At 45.1% G+C, this 26,345-nt stretch overlaps 1 protein-coding gene across 2 annotated transcripts in view; it reads left to right on the forward strand.

The window, feature by feature from the left end:
* The window catches only part of ZNRF3 (zinc and ring finger 3), a 176,196-nt gene that overhangs the window by 82,066 nt on the left and 67,785 nt on the right, over positions 1 to 26,345 (forward strand). For both annotated transcript variants that reach the window (XM_038762891.1, XM_038762892.1), the window contains exon 2: positions 19,226 to 19,351. In XM_038762891.1, the coding sequence (XP_038618819.1) occupies positions 19,226 to 19,351 (126 nt within the window). The remainder of the gene's footprint in view (positions 1 to 19,225; positions 19,352 to 26,345) is intronic.

Below are 26,345 nucleotides of genomic sequence, written 5' to 3' on the forward strand. Positions count from 1 at the left end.
TTCAGGTCGCAGAAAACAGTAATCAGTGGGGTAGTATTGTTTTGTTTTGTTTCTCCCTAGGTAGGATGAGGGTGAATTTGCTTCCAAAACACACAAGCCTCATGCTAGTGATGATGAGCAACTGCCCCCAAGTCAGCAAAGACCTATTAGATAGAGCATCCACCTGGAAGTCAGAAGGACCTGGGTTGTAATTCCAGCTCTGTCATTTGTATGCTCTACAACCTTGAATGAGCCACTTTGCTTTTCTGGACTTCAGTTCTCTCATTTGAAAAATGGGAATTAAGATTGGGAGGCCCATGTGGGACATGGACTGTGCCTGATTAGCTTGTATCTATCCAGTGCTTAGTACAGTGCCTTGCACATAGTAGACACTTAACAAATACCAGCTTCGCATACAGTAAGTGCTTAACAAATGCCATTATTATTATTATTATTCAGAAAGAAAAAAGTTGTGTACTACTTTCTATACTGTAAACTCATTGTGGGCAGAGAAGGTGTCTACTACCCCATTGTATTGTACTTTCTTAAGTGCGTAGTACAGTGCTGTATACACAGTAAGCGCTCAATGCATATGATTGATCGATTACTAGGCTGGCCCTGGAAATCCCCATCACAAACCCAAGGTTTTTCACTGGTGATACAGGAAGTCATTGCATTTTTGCTGGGGACTGGGGACTGCTTTGGGGGCAGACCACTTTTCTAGAAAAGCTAGCACCTAGCCCCCACAGCACCTAAATTTTTGAGCAGTGAGATGGGAGACCCCGATAGACCTTGATGAATACTAAGTGGTAAGACAGGTTCCCCATTGAGGTGCTGCAGTGTGGCCAGTCTACCAGGCAGTGGTAGTTATCAATAGATACAATTGATTGAGTGCTTACTATGTTCAGAGCACTGTACTAAGCCGTTGGGAGAAGACAGTGTAACAGTATAACAGACACATTCCCTGCCCAGCATCCAAGCATCGCTAACTACAGCACTACTTCACTGAGTTGGGCACGGGAAGAGGACAGACTGACCCCTTGGGCCTGGGACCCCCTTTCAATATCTCTCTCCCCCTGTAGAGGCAACATGGCCTAGTGGATAGGGCCCGGGCCTGGGACCGGAAGGATCTGGGTTCTAATCCCTGCTCTGCCACTTGTCTGCTGTGTGACCTTGGGCAAATCACTTCTCTGTGGCTGTTACCTTGTCTGTAAAATGGGGATTAAGAATGTGAGCACCATGTGGTACAGGGACTGTGTCCAACCCGATTTGCTTATGTCCACCCCAGTGCTTAGAACAGTACCTGGCACACAGTAAGCACGTAACAAATACCACAATTATGATTACTATGATTTTTATTAATTATCTGGGACACGGACTTTGTCCAACCTGATTACTTTGTATCTAACCCAGTGCTTAGAACAGTGTCTGGCACATAGTAAATGCTTAACAATCTCCCCCCCCCCCCCCCAAAAATGGGTGATGTTCAGGTTAAGTCAAATGATCCTATTATGGCCATCACCAAAACTGCCGATTTTTTGTCCTTATTGGGGCCAAAGCAATGCCTCAAGTACCTGGGGAAAAGAGAAGCATCGTGGCTCAGTGGAAAGAGCCCAGGCTTTGGAGTCAGAGGTCTTGAGTTCAAATCCCGCCTCTGCCAATTGTCAGCTATGTGACTTTTGGCAACTCACTTCACTTCTCTGGGCCTCAGTTCCCTCATCTGTAAAATGGGGGTGAAGACTGTGAGCCCCCTGTGGGACAACCTGATCACCTTGTAACCTCCCCAATGCTTAGAACAATGCTTTGCACATAGTAAGTGCTTAGTAAATGCCATTATTAAGTTAATATGTGTGGTGTTATGTGGTCCTTACTCTCAAGTACCTTACAGTCTCGTGAGGAAGATCAGTGGACAGAAACTGCAGCTAGTGCTAAGTCTTTGTCAGGCTAGAAAAATGAGTCATTTGAGATCTAAGTTGTGGAGACAGCAGTGGAGTCAGTAGGGGTAGCACGTTCAGGGTCACAGTGGCAAGAAACAAACTGCAAGTCCTCTTTTCTTTGACAATGAGGTTTTTTTTAAATGAAGACCTGCTGAATCTTGCTGTCACCGCCAGTGAAATAGTGAGGATCTTTAGGAATCTTAAGCACCGGCAGCCGGGAAGTTTAAAGAAGAGGGCCAGACAGGGGTCTATCTGCCTGACAAGAGTAGAATGAAAGTGATTCAGGGATCAAAGAACTACTTGCACCGAATCAAGCAATGTACCACCACCACCCTGAAAGTCTTTGTGATTTTGGTCTTTCTACAAGCCTGTGTTATATCTCATGTCTTGGATGGGGCAACCAATCAGTCAGCAGCGTGCATTTAGTCCTCCCCGTGTGCAGAGAACACTATACTAAGTGCTTGGGAAAGAACAGTGTAATAGAGATGGTAGGTGTGATCTCTGCCCACAAGGAGCTTAATTGTAATACGGGCTGCCGTAGATGGATTCGTTGGGGTGAAAAGGCAGGGGTGGGGTGCATTCCGGGGTGGAGGACACAAGGCAGCAAGGAATTGGGAATAACAAAGAGGCTTCAAAGAGACTAGTTTAGTTCTCTGCCCCTGAACGCTAGTTTGGTGGTAGACCTGGGGTGGACAAGGCTTGGAGCCCAACCCAGGGAGTTCTAGGCCTGACCTCTCAAGCTGGAAGCCTCTAGCCACAGAATGCTACTTTATAGGGAAGTTCTGTAGCCTCACAGATAGGTAGTCCAAGCCCAGGCCTGCTGGGAGTCAGAAGACCTGGGTGCTTAGCCTGCCTCTACCATTTGCCTGCTGTGTGACCTTGGTTAAGTCACTTTACTTCTCTGGGCCTCATTCCCATTTTATCTGTTAAATGGGAATTTGTTCCATGTTCTCTCTCCTTTTTAGTCTGTGAATCCCATTAGGGTTTTGGACTGTGATTGAGCTGATTCCCTCATAGCTATGCCAGAATTTCATATAATGATTTTTACATAGTCATTGCTCAACAGACACCATTATCATTACTCCTGGGCCACCAATTATTTTGGCTGGATTCAGCCCTAAGGCTGAACAGCGCAGACACAAGCCCTCAGTCAATCCAGTCAATCAGTTAGTGGTATTTATTGAGCACATACATTGTGCAGGGCACTGTACCAAATGCTTGGGAAAATATAGCCCAAGGGCAAAGTCTCTTTATGCACTCAAGCATGGTTGCCTATCCACCTCCATATCAAACAATAAACTCCTCACCTTTTGGCTTTAAAGCAGTCCATCACCTTGTCCCCTGTTACCTCACCTTGCTTCTCTCTTTCTACAACCCAGCCTACATCCTTTGCTCCTCTAGAGATAACCTTCTCATTGTGCCCACCTGTGACCCCTGCCTGGATTGCCCTCTCTCCTCCAACCCGACAGACAATTACCCTCCCAGCCCGCACCTTCAAAGCCTTAATGAAGGCACATCTCCTCTAAGAGGCCTTCCCAGACTAAGCTTCACTTTTCCTCATCTCCCACTCGCTTCTGCATCGCTCTGACTTGCTCCCTTTGCTCTTCTCCGGAACAGCACTTTTGTGTATATCTTTAATTTTATGTATCTGTATTGATGTTTGTCTACGCCCACTCTAGACTGTGGGCAGGGAATGTCACAGTTTATTGTACTATTGTGCTTCCCAAGTGCTTAATACGTGCTTTGTGTATAGTAAGTGCTTAATAAAGCCAGCTGAATGAATGAATAGTAGATGATTTTGCCCCCAGTCAAGAGTGCTTTCTATCTAGGGTCACAGTCAAAATAGCTGGCCTCCTAATTATTATAATAATAATGCTTATGACATTTACTAAGGATTTGCTAAGTGCTGGGGTAGGGTAAAGATAATCAGAAAAGACACATCCGATAATCGGCTCCTAAGTGGGGCTCACGTTGTAGAGAGCAGAGAGAACAGGAGTCCGACTGGCATTTTCCAAGTGGTGCAGCCAAGGTCCAGAGTGGTGATGGTCAAGATCACACAGTAGTCTGGTGAGATCAGAACTCAGGTTCTCCTTTTAATTACTTCTCTACACAAACACACATACACACACCACACACCTCCCCCCTCCCTTCCTCTCCCTTTCACCTCACCCTCCATAATAATAATAATTATGGTATTTGTTAAACGCTTACTATGTGCCAGGCACTGTATTAAGCGCTAGGGTGGATACAGGCAACTTGAATGACCTGCAGGCTTTAAAGAGCAAACTGGCCAGACCCAGGTTGGATCATCTTTAACCTGCTGAGATCTATGAGCAAGGGAAGGGATGTAACTTTTCCAGATACTTTTTCATGAATCCTAACATAGTCTCTCCTAAGGTAGGCAGGTGTCAGGTAGCGTACTTAGTTTAAGAATGAGAGCGAGAGGCATATGAAGTGGATTTTGACCCTAGACCACGCAAATAATAGTAATAATAATAATAACGATGGTATTTGTTAAGCACTTACAATGTGCCAAGCACTGTTCTAAGCACTGGGGGTATACAAGGTAATCAGGTTGTCCCACATGGGGCTCACAGTCTTAATCCCCATTTTACAGGTGAGGTAACTGAGGCACAGAGAGGTAAAGTGACTTGCCCAAAGTCACACAGCTAACAAGTGATGCAGCTGGGATTAGAACCCATGACCTCTGATTCCCAAGCCCATGCAAACCAATCAGTGGCAGAGCCAGTAATCAAATTCATTAGCTTTGACCCTCCAATTCTCCTGTTCGTTTCCTTTCACCCCTACGGCCTTCTTTGAGTATTTAATAAAGTCACCGTTTACAATGGAATATTTTCACCAAATGTCCCTTACTGAAGGTCTCTGGGCTCAATTCACTTGGTTTGAAAACTAAATAGGGCAATTAATGTTAAGTAACCAAGTCTTTGGGACTCCATAGCCAGTGGGTGTAGCTACTGAGGTCCTCCACATCATTAGCATAGAGCCTGAGGCTTCCTTCTCACTGTTGGCTCTTTATCCGAATTAATTCATTATTCATTTCCGGGCCTTTACTCATTCATTTTGTTAGGTTTCTTGTTCTGTGATGACATGGTTATGTAGGCGTTGAAGGGGGCCAATTAATAAAGTTCTGCACAACTCTTATTTCATCTTCACCTGGAGCCTTGACTGCAGAATTTAATTGTTTCCTGCAGGGGTTTGTCAACTAGAAGCAAGTTCTGCCCATAATAAATGCTGCAGTGAGATGTTTTCACCTTTCCAGATTGAGTTGAAAGTTTCTCATGTTTTTGAAGGTGGTTTTTTTGCTTGTTTGTTTTCTCCTGGGAATTTGGGTCATTATGGGGGACTAGTCTAATATGGATGAGGTGAGATTAAGAGGAATTGGAGAACCTGGGTGGACCATCAGTACTCAAAGCATAAGTGACTTCTTTTTACATCTGGGATTTGGGAAGATGGGCATACATAGGTAAGCTGTGTTCACTCAAATCCAGAAGGCTAGCTTAAATAGCTTGTTTTGTTAGTGCAGAATCTTTGGATGCATATTCAGACTCACACTTACCTAAGTGCTCAGAAGAATGTGAGCCAGAGGATTTGGAATCAAACTCATTTGTTAATCGTCCTCTCACAGGCTGAGGATAATCCTCAACCCATCCTAGTTGACGCTGCATATTCTTTTAAGACAGTCAATCTGTGGTATAAATTGAGTGCTTATTGCGTGCAGAGCACTGAACTAAGTGCTCAGGGGAGTATAACAGAATTGGTGGACATGTTCCCTAACCAAAACGAGCATATGGTTTTGAAGATGAGCTTCATAGGTTTTTTTCAGGACATTAATATCAAGGAAAGTAATTGTTCATTGATTCATTCAATCTTATTTATTGAGTGCTTGCTGTGTGCAGAGCACTGTACTAAGAGCTTGGGAAGACATGTTGGCAACATATAGAGATGGTTCCTACCCAACAATGGGCTCACAGTCTAGAAAAACTGTTCTAAGCGCTGGGGAGGATATAAGGTGATGAGGTTGTCCCACGTGGGGCTCACAGTCTTCATCCCCATTTTACAGATGTGGTAACTGAGGCCCAGAGAAGTTAAGTGACTTGCCCAAAGTCACACAGCTGGCAAGTGGCGGAGCTGGGATTTGAACCCATGACCTCTGACTCCCAAGCCCAGGCTCTTTCCACTGAGCCATGCTGCTTCTCCTCATTGTTAGTATGTAAAATAAAAAAACCCCAACAATTTAGGATAGTGACTGTAGAGATAGCATCTTAAATTTTGATGACTGTTTTGAGTTGCTTCCTCTGTAGCAGCAACACCTGCCCTGTTGCTCAGTCGATCCTTGCAAGCGCTTTGGTTATTCTCTCTCCATTGATGAGGCTAAATTTGCCACTTGGGAAGCATAAATGATGATGGCTGGAATTCCTAATTCTGTCTTAGTGACTTCCTTCACGCTGGGTGGTCACATCTTTGGCCAAATGTTGTGGTAAGAGTGTTTATTAAAGCACCTGCAGTGTGCAAGGAAGGCACTGTATTAATTGATGAGAAAGAATACACTGGTAAGAATTAGACATGGTCTCAGAGTGGTCAGCTATTTTGTCTAAGTCCCCCTGACAACATGGTTGTTTTCCTTCTTCCTTCTCCTGGAACTTACCAATTGCACCTCGTCCCCCCGGCAAAAAAAAAAAAGTTGTAAGGTGAGCAAAAGTCCCGTCTTGTCAAAAATCAGATCATCTGAAACACAAATATTTTTTTTTGTCTTTTGTCTGATGTGTAGAGATTCATCCCTCTCTTCCTACACCGTACTGCTGAGGTTTTTGCTAGTGAGGAGACAGATGTTTAGAAATACTGTGAATACCCAATTTATAGAAGGCTTATTGTGTGTGGAGCACTGTAGTAAGCTCTTGGGAGAGTACACAGATCCAAACACCTGATCCTGGTTTCATTATCTACTTGAGCTACCCCAGAACTTGTGTGTACCTCTGAAAATCTATAGAATTACAGTTAGGAAATCACCCTCATTTAAATTGTAAGTTTCAAGAAGTTGGAGGCTAGGATTACAATTTCCTGCAGTTCCCAGTATGGTGCTCAGCCCACAGAAGAGATAATGGTGATGATAATAATAATAATAATGGCATTTGTTAAGCTCTAAGTATGTGCCAAGCACTGTTCTAAGCACTGGAATAGATACAAGGTCATCAGGTTGTCCCATATGGGGCTCACAGTCTTAATCCCTATTTTATAGTTGAGGTAACTGAGGCACAGAGAAGTTGTGACGTGCCCAAAATCACAGTGACAGAACCGGGATTAGAACCCACCATCTCTGATTCCCAAGCCCGGGCTCTTTCCACAAAGCCAGGCTGTTTCATCACGCTGCTGGTGATGACTGTGGCCTGGTCTTGCCTGCTGGCCTTTTATCTTGGATTCCTCCTTGGATTTATCTTGGATTCCTCCTAGCACCTCCTTTTTTCCAGGTCTTTCCAGGACTGCTCACTGCAATAAGACTCAAGTTCATGGTTATTCAGACCAAGCTCTTAGAGGCAAGAGAACCAATTGTGCACACTCCAGGGACTCATGGGCTGAGATGTATGTTGCCAACTTGTACTTCCCAAGCGCATAGTACAGTGCTCTGCACACAGTAAGCGCTCAATAAATGCGATTGATTGATTGAGTGAGTGAGATTTCTCCCTATAATTCTTTCTTTGTGCTGTATCATCAGTGATGTTTCCTGAGCACTTACTGTGTGCAGGGCATTGTACTAAGCACTTGGGAGAGTACAGTATAACAGACACGTTTCCTGACCACATTAAGCTTATAGTCTAGAGGGAGAAGCAGACATCAATATACATAAATTATGGGTATAATAATAATTGTGGTATATGTTATGTGCATAAGTGCTGTGGGGCTTGGCAGGGGTGCAGGGTAGAGAATAAAGGGAGCGAGTCAGGACAGAAGGGAGTGGGAAAAGAGGATATGAGGGCTTAATCAGGGAAGGCCTCTTCGAGGAGATGTGCTACTTCAATAAGGCTTTGAAATGGGGGAAAGTAATTATCAGGTATGAGGAGGGAGGGTGTTCCTGGACAGGATATTGATGCCTGTCTACTTGCTTTGTTGTCTGTCTCCCCCTTTCTAGACTGTGAGCCCATTGTTGGATAGCGATTGTCTCTATCTGTTGCCGAATTGTACTTTCCAAGCACTTAGTACAGTGCTCTGCACACAGTAAGCACTCAGTAAGTATGATTGAATGAGTGAAGGGTAGAGGCAGGATATCATGGCTCTTTTTTACGGTATTTGTTGAGCATTGGGGTAGATATAAGATAATCTGGTTGGACACACTCCCTGTCCCAAATAGGGCTCTCAGTTTTAATTGCCGTTTTCCCGATGAGATAACTGAGGCCCAGAGAAGTTATGACTTGCCCAAGGTCACACAGCGGGCAAGTGGCAGAACTGGGATTAGAACCCAGGTCCTCTGACTCCCAGGCTTTTCTAAGATTCTCTTTTTAGAGCACTTTCAAGAAGTGGGAAACACATGAAGTGGAGAGTTGCAATATCGCGTGGCACAAAATGTGTTGCAAAAACAAATTGCTGCTATGTCTGAGTTGGACGTCTTGGCCCCATACTATCCCCATGGACCCGAAACCAGAAACTTCAAGATGAGGAAATTGATTTTAGGATTGCTTCATGAGACTGCTTAGCAAAATGGCAATATGAATGTTGTAGCATGCCCGTATTGTATGTGTACAAGGCATCATTGAATTAACCCAGTTGCCATTTCTGTTTCGGATGGGACTTTCCTGTTCTATTTTTTCAGATGTAATCCCCAAACTGGTAGAAAATTAATAGTGGGACAGTTGAACTTGAAGAAACCCAAGTGAGGCAACTTTTACTCAAGCTAGAAAAAGAAAAACTGAAACAATCCCAGGAAGATGGCAATTAATAATAGTAATAGTAATACTAATAATTATTCTTTTGGTATTAAGTGCTTACTATGTGCCAAGCACTGTACTAAGCACTGGGGTGGTGAATACAAGCAAATTGGGCTGGACACAGTCCCTGCTGCTTGGGGCGCACAGTCTTAATCCCCATTTGACATATGTGGTAACTGAGGGACGGTGAAGTGAATTGCCCAAGGTCATCCAACAGACAAATGGCAAAATTGAGATTAGAACTGAGGACCTTCAGACTCCCAAGCCCATGCTCTATCCACTAGGCCAAGCTCCATATGTTGCCAACTTGTACTTCCCAAGCGCTTAGTACAGTGCTCTGCACACAGTAAGCGCTCAATAAATACGATTGAATGAATGAATGAGTGTCTGGCACTGATGATAACCACTTGTTATTATTGATCCTTTCAGCTACTCTCTGGCCACGTGCCACAGCTGAAAGCGCTACTTGGGGATCAGAATAATAATAATGGTACTTGTTAAGTGCTTACTGTGTGCCAAGCGCTGTTCTAAGTGCTGGGGTAGATACAAGTCAGTCAGATTGGACACAGTCCCTGTCCCACATGGGGCCCACACCCTTAATCCCCATTTTACAGATGAGGGAACTGAGGCACAGAGAAGTTAAGTGACTGTCCCAAAGTCACACAGCAGACGTGGCAGAGTCAGGATTAGAATCCAGGCTCTTCTGACTCCCAGGCTCGTACTCTAGCGACTTTGCAGTGCTGCTTAGGAATCGGAGTTGCCTGTGGCCAACAGGAGTTTGGAGGAGGAAGAAAGCGTGCCCAACTTCTTCAGGATTCTAGATCACTGACTCTCAAAATTTGACTGTGGCGACCACATCAAAAATCGAGACTTGTTTATGACGGATGACTGTACACTGAAGGTGTAGAAACGAAGGTGAACTTTCAGAAAATGAAACTTTGAGTGAGACAACATGGTGGAGTGCTGGCTGTTTGGTGAAGTGGAATTGATGTACTGCTCTAGAAGGCCTAGAAGCGGCGTGGTGTAGTGGTTAGAGCACGGGCCTGGGAGTCTTACGGTCATGGGTTCTAATCCTGCTCTGCCGCTTGTCTGCTGTGTGACCTTGGGCAAATCACTTCACTTTTCTGGGCCTCAGTTACCTCATCTGTCAAATGAGGATTGAGACTGTGAGCACACATGGGTCCATGTGTTGGTCTGTATCCAACCCTGTTTCCTTTTATCCACCCCAGCAATTAGTACAGTATCTGCCATTATGTTTGTACATATTTATTACTCTATTTTACTTGTACATATCTATTCTATTTATTTTATTTTGTTAATATGTTTGGTTTTGTTCTCTGTCTCCCCCTTCTAGACTGTGAGCCCACTGTTAGGTAGGGACTGTCTCTATATGTTGCCAACTTGTACTTCCCAAGTGATTAGTACAGTGCTCTGCAAACAGAAAGCGCTCAATAAATACGATTGATTGATTGATTGATTGATTAACAAACATCACAATTATTATTGTTAGAAGAACAATAAGCTCATTATTGGCTGAGAACGTGCCTGTTAATTCTGTTGTACTAACCTCTCAAGCACTTTACAGTGCTCAAATCATTCATTGATTGAAGAGTTTATTTCCCAAGTATTCAGTCAGTTCCTCGTTCTCAACTTTCCCACTCCTGACCTATTCCTCACGCCTCTCCTCCCGCCTACAGCCCCCAAGGAATAAATCCTCCCTTGAGTTCTGTCAAGCAACCTCCTCCCCCTTCTTCAAAGCCCTTCTAACATGCCGCCTCTTCTGGGAGGGTTTCCTTGATTAATCCTCCCACCATTCCAGTGATGCCGTTCACCAGCTTCCTGAGGACCCTGTGTACTTGTTTGTTTGTTGACTTCTCCTTTTTGTCTAAATTTATTCAGCTTGCTTCCCCATTGGATTTTATGCCCTTCAAGATCAAGGATTGCATCTTCTTTATGATAACTGTGGAATTTAAACGCTTACCATGGGCTCTAGGATGTAGGCTCCTTGTGGACCCGAAACATGTCTACCAACTGTATTACATTATACTCTCCCAAGCACTTAGGCCAGTGCTCTGCACATAGTAAGTGCTCAATAGATACAATTGGGAAGCAGCATGGCCTAATGGAAAGAGCTCGGGCCTGGGAATCAGAGGGTCTGGGTTCTAATCTCAGCTCTTCTAATTGCTTTCATTCATTTCATTGTCGTATTTATTGAGCGCTTACTGTGTGCAGAGCACTGTACTTAGTGCTTGGGAAGTACAAGTTGGCAACATATAGAGGCGATCCCTACCCAACAGCAGGCTCACAGTCTAGAAGGGGGAAACAGACCACAAAACATATTAACAAAATAAAATACATAGAATAAATATGTACAAATTAAATAAATAGAGTAATAAATACGTACAAACATGTACATATATACAGGTGGTGTAGGGAGGGGAAGGAGGTAAGGCAGGGCTTTGGGGAAGGGGACGAGGGGAGAGGAAGGAGGGGGCTCAGTCTGGGAAGGCCTCCTGGAGGAGGTGAGCTCTCAGTAGGACTTTGAAGGGAGGAAGAGAGCTAGCTTGGCGGATGTGCGAAGGGAGGGCATTTCAGGCCAGGGGGATGACTTGGGCCGGGGGTCGACGGCGGGACAGGCGAGAATGAGGCCCATTGAGGAGATTAGCGGCAGAGGAGTGGAGGGTGCGGGCTGGGCTGGAGAAGGAGAGAAGGGAGGTGAGGTAGGAGGGGGCGAGGTGATGGACAGCCTTGCTTGTTGTGTGACCTCTCTGTAAAATGGGGATTCAGACTATGAGCCCCGTGTGGGACAGGGATCTGTGTCCAACCTGATCGACTAACTACAGTGCTTGGCACATAGTAAGCACTTAACAAATACTGTTTAAAAATAAAATTGATTGCCAAGCACTGTACTTAGAGCTGGATTACAGTCAACATAATCAGGTCACAGTCTTTGTCTCCTTTGGGACTCGCATTCTTTTTATATAAGTACACTTCCTAAAGCATCTAGAACAGTGCTTTGCTCATAGTAAGCGCTTAATAAATGCCATTATTAGTAGTAGTAGTAGTAGTAGTACCAGGCATTGCTCCCAGACACTTAATGAACACTGTTCTTGATGAAGACTTAGAGGTACTATATATATTTATATGTGTATATATATATATATATATATATATATCTATATATATAAAATACACATATAGTTCTTGCCTCTCCCCAGAGAAAATATTCATTTTGGTCCAGGCGAAAAATGGGTGGAGTTGGTTTCCATTTCTTTCCTTAAAAATTATGTCTTGACTTTAACCACCACACCTTTAAGAGAAAGTGCCGAGCTATTTCAAGTGAAAGTCTGTAGCAATGAAGTCTGGTCCCGGCAGGCAGTGAGTGAAAGGACAAAAGGGGAGGAAGTTTCCCTTTGAATCACCAGGACTCTTTGGAGGAGATAATATTACCAAGTAAAATGTCGCTTCCTCCTGTTCGCGCTTGGCTACTGTGTAACAGTAACCCACTTAAAATTGCCCGGCCCCGTTTGAAGTTATTTTAAACCTCCGGCAGTGTGTCGAGATATTGTAACCTTGGGAAAAGCAGCAGCGCATCGTGGTTTCAGTTTTGCCCTTTCAGACATGTGGAAAATGCACTAATCTATCTCAAGGATTTTGTCCCGAAAGCTTCTTAAAGAAGCAAGCCTGCCTCAGTCTCCCGATAGCTCGCTCTGCTCTTCGCTGTATGGGGGGGAAGCACTTCTGTTTCTGGAGACCTTCCCAGTCTTAGAAATTCGCCCATCGATTCTCCACTCATTAACAGGCGAAGGCAGTTGTTAGACATGTTGGGTTTGAGAATTCGAGAGGAGGTGGGCATTCTTAGAGGAGGGAAATACAGCAGCTGGAGTCTGTGTAGATTACCAGCCATATGATGTTTCTCCTTTCCCTTTTTCCTTTTTGCCATTGCTGCTTCCAGCCATGTGATGTTTCTCCTTTCCCTTTTTCCTTTTTGCCATTGCTGCTTCTCGAGCATTAGCCTGCAACTCAGGGAGTCTAATTTCTGTGGAAAATCAGTGCCACAAACCCCTTCTGTTCAGACAGATTACTGCAGCATCCCAGTTGTGGTGTTTTTGTTTTAATTTCTACTTTCCCTCAGATACATCTCTCTACTTCATTGCACACTGCCAAGCTCCTAGCTCTGTGGTCGGCATGCACTAAGTGCTCAATAAATAGCTTTGATTGCACCAGTTAAGACAGTTCCCAGTGGAGTGACTTAATGATGATAGTATTAAGTGCTTACTATGGGCCAAGAACTGTTCTAAGCACTTGAGGGAGTTACAAGGTTATTCATTCATTCATTCATTCATTCATTCATTCATTCATTCATTCAATAAATACGATTGAATGAATGAATGAATGGAGTGACTTAATAATGATGATAGCATTAAGTGCTTACTATGGGCCAAGAACTGTTCTAAGCGCTTGAGGGAGTTACAAGGTTATTCATTCATTCATTCATTCATTCATTCAATAAATGCGATTGAATGAATGAATGAATGGAGTGACTTAATAATGATGATAGTATTAAGTGCTTACTATGGGCCAAGAACTGTTCTAAGCACTTGAGGGAGTTACAAGGTTATCAGGTTGTCCCAGCTGGGGCTCACAGTCTTGATCCCCATTTTACAGTTGAGGTAACTGAGGTTCAGAGAATTTAAGTGACTTGCCCAAAGTCACACAGCGGACAAGTGGTGGAGCGTAGATTAGAACCCACTCTGACTCCCAAGCCCGTGCTGTTTCCACTAAGCCACGCTGTTTCTCTACTTCTACCTGGGTGGGCTAGTTGGTTTTTTTAAACCAACTTTTAAGTGTCTGTGCTAAAAGGGAGGGGAAGACCTAGGTCTAGGTAAAATACCCAGATGAAACGCTCACTGAGGCAAACCATTGGTTTTGACTCAGTAGGGCTTACCAAGTCATTTTTGCAGAATCCAGATGTGGTTTGGGCAGCCCGCCTGTTGGTGGGGGTTGGTTAAGATCAGTGGGGTGGTCAGAAAGAGAACAGCAGAGTGAGCAGTGAGGAGTCATGGGTCTTCTGCACTCGGTCTTTAGGAAAAGCTCATAGAGACGTAGCGTGGCCTAGTGGATAGAGCATGGTCCTGAGAGTTGGAAGGACCTGGGTTCTTATCTCGACCCCACCACTTGTCTGCTGTGTGAATTTGGGCAAGTGACTTCACTTCTCTGTGCCTCAGTTCCTTCATCTGTAAAATGGGGATTAAGACTGTGAGTCCATATTGGACTTGGATTGGGTCCAACCTTATTAGCTTGTATGTACCCCAGTATTGAGTAAACAAATACCATTTAAAAAAAGCAAAAACAAAAAAACCCACTAAGTACCACAGCCAGTGGCTGAAGGTTGCAGTCACTTTGTTTATGGCGTTTGTTAAGCACATACTGTTTTCCAGGCACTGTAATTAGCATCGGGGTAGATACAAGCTAATCAGGTTGGACACAGTCCCTGTCCCATATGGTGCTCATAGTGTTAACCATTTTACAGATGAGGTAACTGAGGCACAGAGAAGTGAAGTAACTTGCCTAAGAGTACACAGTAAACAAGTGGCAGTGCCGAATTGTACTTTCCAAGTGCTTAGTACAGTGCTCTGCACACAGTAAGTGCTCAGTAAACACGATTGAATGAATGAATGAAGTGGCAGAGACAGGATTGGAATCCAGGTCCTTCCTACTCCCAGGCTCAGGCTCTATCTGCTGTGTTCATGCAGTGATGCTGAGCACCCTTCCAGATTTTGTATTTTGTAGCCTGGCCCTGGTGGTAGAAAATCACAACTTCTTTCGTCTTCCGGCATGAACAAACCGGAGCTCTGCTCAGAATACTAATCATCATAACAATAATTGTGGGTTCTGTTAAGCGCTTACCTTGTGTCAAGCACTGTGCCAAGCCCTGGGGTAGATTAGAACATAATCAGGTTCTACAATGAGGCCCACAGTCTAAGTACGATGGAGAATAGGTATTGAATTCCCACATAACAGATGGGGGAGCTGAGGCACAGAGAAGTTAAATGACTCACCCAAGGTGAAGCGGCAGAATCGGGATTAGAACCCGGGGACTTATGATTCCCAGGCCAGTGCCCTATCTACTAGCCCACCCTGCCTCCCTCAGAGGAGGGAAAGGCCAAGCAATTGCGGATTCAGTCACGCTACTTTTGACTGCTAGCCACACTCAGTAGCCATTAACCCTTGGGTGTCTTGCTGGAGATCCCCCTCTTGGTGGTGTTTCTGAAGTCCGAGTGTCCCCCCCTCATTCCCTCCCCCTCCGCACCAATCGGATGGCCGGTCATCTAATTTTCAACCGATCTGAACCGTGGCCAGTAAAGATTTGGCGCTGGACAGTTATGTCTGGTATTTATGTCTTCAGCAGCCAGCCTCCCTCCCTCCCCGCTTGGCTCCTGTCCCCGAGTCCCCAGGCTGGAAGCAGCAGCCATGTTGAGAGGGAGATGGGAGGGGGACCCACTGCCTCTGGGGCCATTGCAGGGGAATGGGGAAATCTTGGAGACTCGGGTGAACTTCTGCAAAATTGGTGAGCCCCGGGGTTGCCCCTTGGAAGAGTGGCAAGGAAGAGTGGCAAGGCGTAGAGGATAGAGCAAGGGCTTGGGAGTCAGAAGGTCATGGGTTCTAATCCCTGTTCCACCACTTGTCTATTGTGTGACCTCAGGCAAGTCTCTTCACTGCTCTGTGCCTCCATTCCCTTATCTGTAAAATGGAGCTTAAGACTATGAGCCCCATGTGGGACAGGGACTGTGTCCAACCTGACTTGCTTGTAGCAACCCCAGCGCTTAATACAGTGCCTGGCACGCAGTAAGCACTTAACAAATACCACAATTATTATTAGTATTTCTTTGTGCTGGTTTTGATGCTCATGCGGAATGATGGTTTTGTTCTATTTATTCCTTGCCTGGCGTCTGGATTTCAGTTGGAGCGCTTTTGCGGAAGAGGTGGATAAATAACTCCTTTGGATGCCTGCTGGGATATGTCCCCACAGCGGTCTGCCAATCAGCCAACAAGCCTTCAGCAGCGCTAGGCGTTGGGCTCTCTTGCCTGTCCTCAGAATTTATAAGCCAGTGTGAGACGGAAGGCAGACGCATGTTTTCTCAGTGTCAATATATATTAATACGGTGACTTCAAGGAGAAGTCGCAGGAAGGACTGAGTCAAGGGTAGTGTTACTGGTAGGATAGTCATAGTATTGGAAGCGTCTTAGTGGAAATAAGCTGGGAGCATTTGTTTGACCAGGGGAGAAGCTGTGTGGTCTAGTGGATAGAACACGAGCCTGGGAGTTAGAAGGACCCAGGTTCTAATCCCGATTCCGCCACTTGCCTGCTGTGTCTCCTTGGGCAAGTTCGTTCGCTTCTTTGGGCCTCAGTTTCCTCATCTGTAAAATGGGGGTCAAGGCTGTGAGCCCCACGTAGGACATGGACTGTGTCCAGTCTGATTAACTTGTATTAATCCCAGTGCTCAGTACAGTGCAAGGACAGATTCTATAATGAACAGGAGGAAGGAAGTTATTTTAATGCTTGCAAAGCAGCTTGGGTAATACCTATTGGTGTGCACATTTGTGGCAGGGAATGCATCGGTGTATCTGGTTTACATTCAAAAGTGACTTTGTGATGGGGAAGTGGGAGAGAAGCCGCCCGTGTCCCTGTGAATAATGACTATTCATGATATTTTTAGGGCTTCTTAGGAGCGGAGTGTGTGGGCTAGGTGCAGAATGCATTCCTGTTGGAATACTCAGCACTATGGCTAGCACTTGCCAAAATGCAGGCCTTCTGTCCTGGCTTAGGCCAGGGATTTTTGATGTCCCCAGGCATATGATTTTTGAATTTCTTTTGGGGAGGGGCAGGGCAAGTGCATATTTAAGGAGCAGAACTGAAAACTACTTGTTGGAAAAAGCAGTTTTACTCCTTAAACCGGTCCCTCACACTGAGCCCCAGAGGACCCTCAATTGTTGGCTCCTGTAATTTGGCAGCTTCTGCAGTTACACATTTAGTACAGTGCTCTGCACAGTAAGCATTCAATAAATGCCATGTATTGATGGGCAAAGCAGAGATTCTCCCCATTTTAGGGACCCTGAGAAATTAAACTACTCCCCCTCCCCCCAGCTTCTCTCCCACTCCCCTTTTCTTTCCCCCTCAACCTCCAAACATCAGATCTGTTTAGCATTATAGATTACTACCTGATGTATTACAAAGAGACACTTTAATGGGTTTTACTATTCCACAAGACACATTGAGGAGGTTGAATGTCTGCTATCTTTCCTCGGGTTTCCCTGGATTTTTAAAGGTGGAAGGACAGACAGGCAAATAGGGTGACACTCCTGCTCTCTGGGGGACAACCGTACTTCGGGTAATAAAGAAAGCAAAAATTGCCAGGGTAATTTGGGGAGTTACAAACATGCGTCACGTGTAACTTGAAATTTGCAGAGGCAGTGCAACCAGAAAATCAATTTGCCCCGTGAATGAGGGATCCCAGCCTGCTAGCTCTATGCGGCTGGGGCCCTTTCCCCAACAGGAAGGTGCGGCTGAAGGATCACATCTGGCGAGATGGTATTTTACAAGCAGTCTATAAATGGAAGTCCACTGTGGCTACAGCAGGTAGAAAATAGCTCTGGAAAAGGCCAGTTTTCTCTAAATTCTCCTTGGAAATGTTATGCTGCCAAGGGAACAGGTGAAAGGACTGGGATCCGGCCGGATTGCCCCAGCCATTGTTGTGCTGGAAAAATCTAGAGAACAGAACCCCTGAGCCCCGGCTAATTGAAATGGGTCAATTCACTGGGGTCTTCACTGGGTATGATTTAATTGCTTGAAATTGGCTCGTTGTTATCGAGGGTGACTGATACCTGTGCTATTCAATATTTACCACAAAAGGCAGCGAGTGTTCTGTAATGGCGTTTAAGATTTTGGTAGATAAACCCTTAGGCCTGTCCCTGCCAGAGAACTGGGTTTGAATTAGTCGTACCATCCTAAATTGGAAGCTGATGTCTTCCTAAAGTCTTGATTTATTTAAAAAAAGATCTGCTTTACTCACAGGAAAGTGTAAGAAGCAAGCGGAATGGCCTAATGAATAGAGTGCGGGCCTAGGAGTCAGAAGGACCAGGGTTCTAATCTTGGCTCCACCACTTGTCTGCCCTGTGACCTTGTTCAAGTCACTTAACTTCTGTGCCTCAGTTGCCACATCTCTAAAGTGAGGATGGACTGTGAATCCTGTGTGGGACATGGACTGGGTATAACCACACTTGTATCAAAAATAGTGCTTAGTACAGTGCCTGGCACTTAGTAAGCGCTTAATAAATGCCATAAAAAGGGGGACTGAAGCCTTAGGGCAAGGTGGAAGGCATTGTGGCTTACTGGTTAGAAAAGGAGCCCCAAGCTTTAATCTCAGTTTTGTGATCATTCCGAGGTGTTCTGGAGTTGTGGATTTAGGGATGTGTCACAATGCTATAGGTTTATGGTTTAATTTTTTTTAATATATTTGATCGGCTTAGGTTTTTTTTCATTCATTTTTAATTCAGTCGTATTTATTGAGCGCTTACTGTGTGCAGAGCACTGTACTAAGAGCTTCCCTCCCCTCAACCCGACTGAGTGACTTTTGCTAGTAAAGCAGAGAAAAAACATACCTGGAAGATTGTCTTCCCTCTTTGGCTTGTGTCTGTTAGGCAGCAACGCAGTGATGGTCTACTTTTCCAGCTGAAGCTGGGGAGGACTGACAGTGGTGGAAACCCATTCCATATGTCACTTCCCTGCCATGCTCACTTCTCTCCCTGGTGTACTCTCTGGATCGGGCAGGGTGGGGTTGCACAACCTACTTGTGGAAAACTGCAGTGTCCACACCAGAGCCAGGATGATAAGGGGTTTTCTTAAGATGAGGCAATACTCCAGGTGGGAATCCAGCGGACTTTTTCCCCACATGACTCCTACAGCTTCTTTCCTGTTGCTTTCTACTTACACAGGCAACTTTTGGTTTAAGGATTGATACTCTGTCACAGGTGTCCTCTCAAACTTACAAAGTGACCGTTGCCAACGAATAAAGGATTCATCATTTGGATTTTTCCTCTAGACTGTATTCTTGTTGAGGACAGGGAACATGTCTACCAATAACCAGCTTGACCTAGTGTTTAGAGCACGGGCCTGGGAGTTGGAAGGATCTAGGTTGCTGGCCATGTGGCCTCAGGCAAGTCACTTTGCTTTTCTGGGCCTCAGGTCCCTCATCTGTAAAATGGGGGTTTAGTTCTCTGCCCCCAGTAAGTGCTCAATAAATACCACTGATGACTTGTTCTATTTTGCTCTTAAATACTCAGTAACGAGTCCTGTATTTTTTTTCTTCAGATGCACCCACTGGGATTGTGTAATAACAACGATGAAGAAGACTTATACGAATACGGCTGGGTTGGCGTCGTGAAGCTGGAACAGCCAGAGTTGGACCCTAAACCATGTCTCACCGTCCTTGGCAAGGTAAGATTCATCATGACTTCTGTGAATGGGTTACCTCTGCAGGACCGGGCCTGGCATTGGAAAACTTCCAGAAAAATCTTGACATTCCTTGGCTTGAAGGCTTGAGAGCTGAGGTGAGAGAGAATTTGAGAAGTTGAAGAATCTTTACTAACGGCACCCCTTGAGGTTACAAGAACGTTCGGTGACTTCTGGCATTTCTGTCTCCTTAACCTTCTGGACATGGTCTCAAGCAGGTCTATGGGATTTTTCGGGGATTCCTTTGGCCCTTCCAACCCCATCCCTGGGCTGGGCCTACTTTCCACCTCTTTCTTACTACTTTTTCTCCGACCCCTTCCCCTCCCCCACGTCACTTCTTCTCTGTCCCCAAATGTTTGCACCCAAAGGAAAAAAAATAGAATGGAAAATGACTTTGCTACAGAAAATAGTTACTACTGGTGTGTGTTTGGTATAAGGGCACATTGTTTAAATTGAATATTTAAGTTGAGATAAATGCTCATGGCAAATCAGTAGGATTTATGGGGCAGGGAAATCACAGATCAGAATGACCCAGTTTCAGGGGCTCTTCACTTCTCTTGAGCCTCAGAAACTGCTGTTAAAGCCATTCACCTCTCCTGTGGTCAAGCACATTTGAGCTACAGATCGGGGAGGTTCCCAAGGTAGCAGTGCAGAGAAATGAGAGGTTAAGCTTGTGTCTAGACTGTAAGCTCGGTTATGGGCAAAGGACGTGTCTGCTTATTCTGCTGTATTGTACTCTCCCAAGCTCTTAGTATATTGCTCTGCACATGGTAAGCACTCACTAAATACCACTGATTGATTAACGGGAAGCTGAGTATCACCTTCGGGCTGTGGAGGGTCTCATTAACATCAGGGTGTCAATATAAAGTTTGAGAGAATCATAATAGGAACAGTTTAGGACATGAAAACTTGTGACTTCAGGACTTCACAATTGAGCATAGTCACAGCCCTCTGATCCTGAAGGAGGTCTATGTCTGATTAGTGACTGCCTCCTACACAACACAGGGCTTAGAGTCCTTCATTCCCCTCCGGCCCCTTCCTCCAACTTCAGGTGAGGGTTATGATGTCCTAGCTGGAGACAGCTACCCAATGATAATCAATCAATCGTATTGATTGAGCGCTTACTGTGTGCAGAGCACTGTACTAAGCGCTTGAGAAGTGCAAGTTGGCAACATATAGAGACGGTCCCTACCCAACAGTAGGCTCACAGTCTAGAAGGGGGAGACAGAGAACAATGCAAAACATATTAACAAAATAAAATAAATAGAATAGATATGTACAAGTAAAATAAATAAATAGAGTAATAAATACGTACAAACATATATACAGGTGCTGTGGGGAAGGGAAGGAGGTAAGGCGGGGGGGATAGTGGGGGGAGGAGGGGGAGAGGAAGGAGGGGGCTCAGTCTGGGAAGGCCTCCTGGAGGGGATGAGCTCTCAGTAGGGCCTTGAAGGGAGGAAGAGAGCTAGCTTGGCAAATGTGGGGAGGGAGGGCATTCCAGGCCAGGGGGATAACGTGGGCCGGGGGTTGACGGCGGGACAGGCGAGAACGAGGCACAGTGAGGAGATTAGCGGCAGAGGAACGGAGGGTGTGGGGTGGGCTGTAGAAGGAGAGAAGGGAGGTGAGGTAGGAGGGGACGAGGTGATGGAGAGCCTTGAAGCCCAGGGTGAGGAGTTTCTGCCTGATGTGCAGATTGACTGGTAGCCACTGGAGATTTTTGAGGAGGGGAGTAACATGCCCACAGCTTTTCTGGGCAAAGACAATCCAGGCAGCGGCTTGAAGTATGGATTGAAGTGGGGAGAGACAGCATTCCCTCTTGGAAAGGGCCTGGGAGTCAGAGGATCTGGATTCTAACACCAGCTCTGTCTCTTACCCACTGTGTAACCTTGGGCAAATCACTTAGCATCTCTGTGCCTCAATTCCCTCATCGGCAAAATGGGAATTTAATACCTTTTCTCCTCCTACGTAGACTGTGAGCCCCATGTGGGACCTGATTTTTCTTGTATCTACCCCAGTGCTTAGTACAGCACTTGGCACATAGAAAGCACTTGAATGCCACAGTTATTATTTATGTCCAAGCTTTTTGAATAGGTCACAGAATCCCATGACCTTCGTCCTCCCCATCATCTTTCTTCTAGATTCACTTCAGTCTGGTTTTCATGTCCTTTACACCTCCTCATAACAAAGACCACTCCAATCACTGGTCTTTATTGTGTGCTTGCTGTGTGCAGAGCACTGTTCTAAGTGCTTGGGAAGACAATTTTTATTAATTCATTCAATCATACTTTTAAATGCTTACTGTGGGCAGAGCACTGTACTGAGTGCTTGGGATAGTACAATGCAACCATAAACAGACACACTCCCTGCCCACAATGAGCTTATAGTGTAGAGATGGGGAGACAGACATTAAACTACTCAGTCTCATCCTTCCTTGACCTCTTGGCTTACTTGGACACTGCTAACCTCTCCTTCCTCCAAGAAACCTTGGTTTCACTGATCCAGTACTCCTGCAATTTTCCTCATACCTCACTGAGCACTTCTGACTCCTAACTTTGGGCATCCTGCAGGGATTCATTAATTCATATTTATTGAGCACTTACTGTGTGCAAAGCATTGTACTAAGCACTTGGGAGAGTACAATATAACAACAAACAGGCAGATTCCCTGCCCATAACGAGTATACAGTCTAGAGGATCTCGTTGGGTTCCCTAATCTTGTCACTTCACCCCCTCTCTTGGGGAGCTCATCTCAAACAGCTTCAGTCACCACCTGTCTTCCAGTGACTCCCCAAATCTTCCCCACCATCCACAAACCCTCTCTGGCTGTATGGTCTCACATTTCCACGTGGATGCGCCCCCCACCCCCTGGCTTCAACTCAGACGGCACCTCCTCTAAACCTGAGCGCTTACCGTGTGCAAGAGCACTGTACTAAGCACTGGGAAGAGTAGAGTATAACAGAGTTGGTGGACATAGTCCCTGCCCAGAGCAAGCTTTCAGTCTAGTACGATCACGGTCTATACTGGCACCACCCTTCGTGTCCCTGAAGCTTGCAACCACGGTGTCACCCCTAACTCCTCTTCTACATCTGGTCTGTGAGACTGAGGTGACAACATTACGTGTACCTATGACCATGGCGCTCAGCCCCCCACACATGGAGGAAACAGCACCAAGACCCGTGTGCTTGAACTCCTCAACCGGGCAAAAACATTAAGTACAACAGTAGAATCTGGGAAGCACTGAGCAACTGGGGCTTCCTAAAGCACACCAAGATGCTAAGACACCTGGGCAACAGAAGGAATAGTTAACAGTGGGACCTGCCTTATCTGACTCAATCTCTATAACCCATGGAGACTTTGTCAGTTACCCAGTCTTATTGCCCACAGCCTTGTTTGAGAACACAAGAGCCCCAAAGCTGCTTTTAGAAGGTCCTTCTGTCCCTTTTGGAAACTCTTCCAACACAGCAGACTAAATAATAATAAAATCACATGACGTTGGAACTTTATGACTGTAGGAAAGCAATGAAAGCCATGTGTAGGTTTTTGGTGTTCTTTGAAAGAAAGGTTGGCCATCTAAGAAGGGGCATGACAGCTTTCTCTCACAGATTCTGGTGTGAGGATTGTGAGTGATCTTAATGGGAAACTTTCTTTCTTGTCTCTTTCCACCCAGTTCTCCCACCCAAACACACTCTCTTTCTCTCTCTCTCTCCCCCCCCTTTACCCCCCCCCTTCCTCCTCACCCTCCCCTCCATGTTCCCGATTCAGAGAATGATCTCCTGAGCCAGGTGGCTCCATTGGTTTTATTAGTTGGATATATATGTGTTCCGTTGGTGTGGTCCTCGAAGGGTTATGTTGTCTTTACAATTTAAGGGCTAAGGGAGAGCCCTTGGAGATCAAATTGAGGTCCCGATTATCTCCCGACAGTTTAGAGGATCCGTTCTGTGGTTTTCTTTGGAAAAACCTTGAGTGGTTTGGGGCATCTGCCAGCCCGAGAGGACAGGGTGGCAAAACCCCAACCTCTTATGTTAAGCATTTCTCCTCGGGTTCCTCCTGGGCAGCCGTCAGTGCTTTGTTCCTTGTTTTGTGTGGTTAGGAGCTTGTTGAGTGGTGCAGTTTGGCACCAAGATCGCTCCTGAATGAAATCACCAATGAAAGAACTTAATCCAAACCAGGCAGGAAGCCGCACATTTGTTGTAGAGGTGGTTGAAGCACAGAATGTGATAACATCCTTTCTTAATATACTAATTTCTCTTCTAGAACTTGTCAATTTGCTCAAATACTCTCTCTCTCTCTCTCTCTCTCTCACTCTCTCTCTCTCTCTCTCTCTCTCTCTCCTTTCTTTCCTTTTTCTTTCTTTTTTTTCTGAGCCTGACATCAAACTGACTCCCAGCAAGAAGTGGCAAAAGGCACCTGGGTGAGGAATCAGGTTCCCTGTAGGCAATCTGGTTTTTGAATTCTTGTCTTGTTGATCTTGAGGGATATAGCATGAGGGGCTAGGAGAACAGTGGGATGTCAGAATAAGTGCAGTGATGCAGCCAAATAAACTTACGTTTAAAAAAAAATCCTAGGCGAGAATGTTGAGACTTGTTGAAAGGTATTCAAGGGAGGAATCTGTTCAACCACAGCCATGTCAGGCATTTAAAAAGTATGTAGGAGAATGGTGGGGAGGGCGGGAATTAGAAATAGGAAGATGAAATGGGAACATATAGCTTTCCCTCTTCTTCCTTTTTCACTACGTATCTACAGAAGGAAATCATTCAAATGAAAATGGATGGGAAAACTCAGATTAAATACAGCAATGTTGTAATCTAAGTTCCCAGTAGAGAGGCAAGTTGGTCTCATGGAAAGAGTACTGCACTGTGAGGCCTCCCTAGGTTTTGGTCCTGGTCGATGATGATAATGATATTTATTTATGCTAACTGTATGTGAAGCACCATACTAAGGGCTGGGGTAGATGCAAGATAATCAGGTCTGATGTAGTGCCTGTCCCACATGGGGCTCATAGTCTAAGGTCGGGTGGGGAGAACAGGTCTTGAATCTCTATTTTATAGATGATTGAAACCGAGGAACAGAGAAGTGAAGTGAGTTGCCCAAGAACCCACAACAGGCAAATGGAGGAGCGGGGACTAGATTGCGGGCCCACGCTGCTGCAGAGAAATGCCCATGCTCCATTTATTGGAGATCATCTTTTAGGTTCCTTATTGCAACAGAGCTGCAGTAGAACTCCTTGCTGGTGTCTTTGCCATCCAGAGCCTAACTTTTAGCCATCTGGGCAGTTGGGAGGACACCTTTTGATGCAATGGCCATTTTCCTGTGTGACCTTAGAGGTAGCAGATAGTTCATCCAGCATTCTGTTTCTTACATCCATATGTACCTCTCTGCTCCATTAAGAGAGATTCAGTGAGATGCCACTTTTTAGGTTGGGGGGTGCATCATTTAGTTCTGTAGGTAGAGGAAGCATTGTGGCATAGTGGTGAGAGCCTGGGACTGGGAGTCAGAAGGACCTGGGTTCTAATCCTATCACTGCCACTTGTCTGCTGTGTGACCTTGGGCAAGTCACTTCACTTCTCTGGGCCTCAGTTTCCTCAACTGTAAAATGGGGATACCTGGTTTCCCTCAAAAAAATTCAGATTCATATGAGGCACAGCACAGCTGGAGAATAAGCTTCTCTTAGGAGGAGAAGACTAACCAAAAAGGTTAGGAAATTGGAGTAGCTTCCATGAGAGGCTTCAGCATCAAGATAGGGATTTTTTCCCGTAGAGAACAAATAGCAGGGGGACTCTTGAAGCTTACAGATTCTGGAGGCTGTAAACAAAGCGAGCCCAGAATCATCATTCACTAAATCCAGCAAGAAGACACAGAGGGCACCAGCTATAACTGGATGATGATAAGTTTGAGGCGGAAGAAAACTCCTCTCAGTGAATGGGAGGCTTATGGAATTCCTCTCTGTGTCAGCAGAAATATAATATTAGTTCCAGGGCGGTTTGATTTAATCATTGAAAGATCTCCAGCTGGTTAATAGGGGGAAACTTTTAGTGATGTTTCCAAGGTACATCCGTAACTGTGAGAATTGGTGTCTAGGAGGAAATCCAGCAAGCTCTGTATCTGAGCATATCTCATGGCCACCTGTAGTTACACAAACTGGCTGTTGTTCCAACCCGGTATAGCATTTCATGTGGTGTTTATTAGAAGAATAAACTCACCCTTGCACTTGGATTAACACCCGTTATTCACCCCTCTCTAAGCCCCTCAGCACTTAGGTACAAAGCCATAATTTATTTATATTAATGCCTGTATCCCAGTAGTTTCACTCTAGACTGTAAGCTCATTGTGGGCAGGGAATTGGTAAATTCATTCAGTCATATTTAGCACTCACTGTGAACAAGACACTGAATGAAGCGCTTGGGAGAGGGCAGTATCACAATAAACAGACACAGTCCCTGCCCACAAAATCACAGACTACAGGAGACAGACAATAATATAATAATAATAATAATAATGGCATTTATTAAGTGTTTAGTATGTGCAAAGCACTGTTCTAAGCACTGGGGAGGTTATAATAATAATAATAATAATAATAATAATGGCATTTAGTAAGCACTTACTATTTGCAAAGCACTATTCTAAGTGCTGGGGAGGTTGCAAGGTTACCAGGTTGTCCCACATTGGGCTCACAGTCTTAATCCCCATTTTACAGATGAGTAACTGAGGCACAGAGAAGTTAAGTGACTTGCCCAAAGTCACACAGCTGACATTTGGCGGAGACAAATGGATTTAAACCCATGACCTCTGACTCCAAAGCCCATGTTCTTTCCATTGAGCCACGCTGCTTCTCCGTTATTTAATATGCATAAATAAATAGGTAAATAACTGTGTTTTTATTATATTGTGCTCTCCCAAGTGCTTAAAGTGCTTGGCACACAGTAAGTGCTCAGTATAAATATGATTGAATGAGTTAATGCACAAATATCCCCCTCTAGACT

Source organism: Tachyglossus aculeatus, chromosome 21, assembly GCF_015852505.1.
Source record: "Tachyglossus aculeatus isolate mTacAcu1 chromosome 21, mTacAcu1.pri, whole genome shotgun sequence".
In the NCBI taxonomy this organism is placed as follows: domain Eukaryota; kingdom Metazoa; phylum Chordata; class Mammalia; order Monotremata; family Tachyglossidae; genus Tachyglossus; species Tachyglossus aculeatus.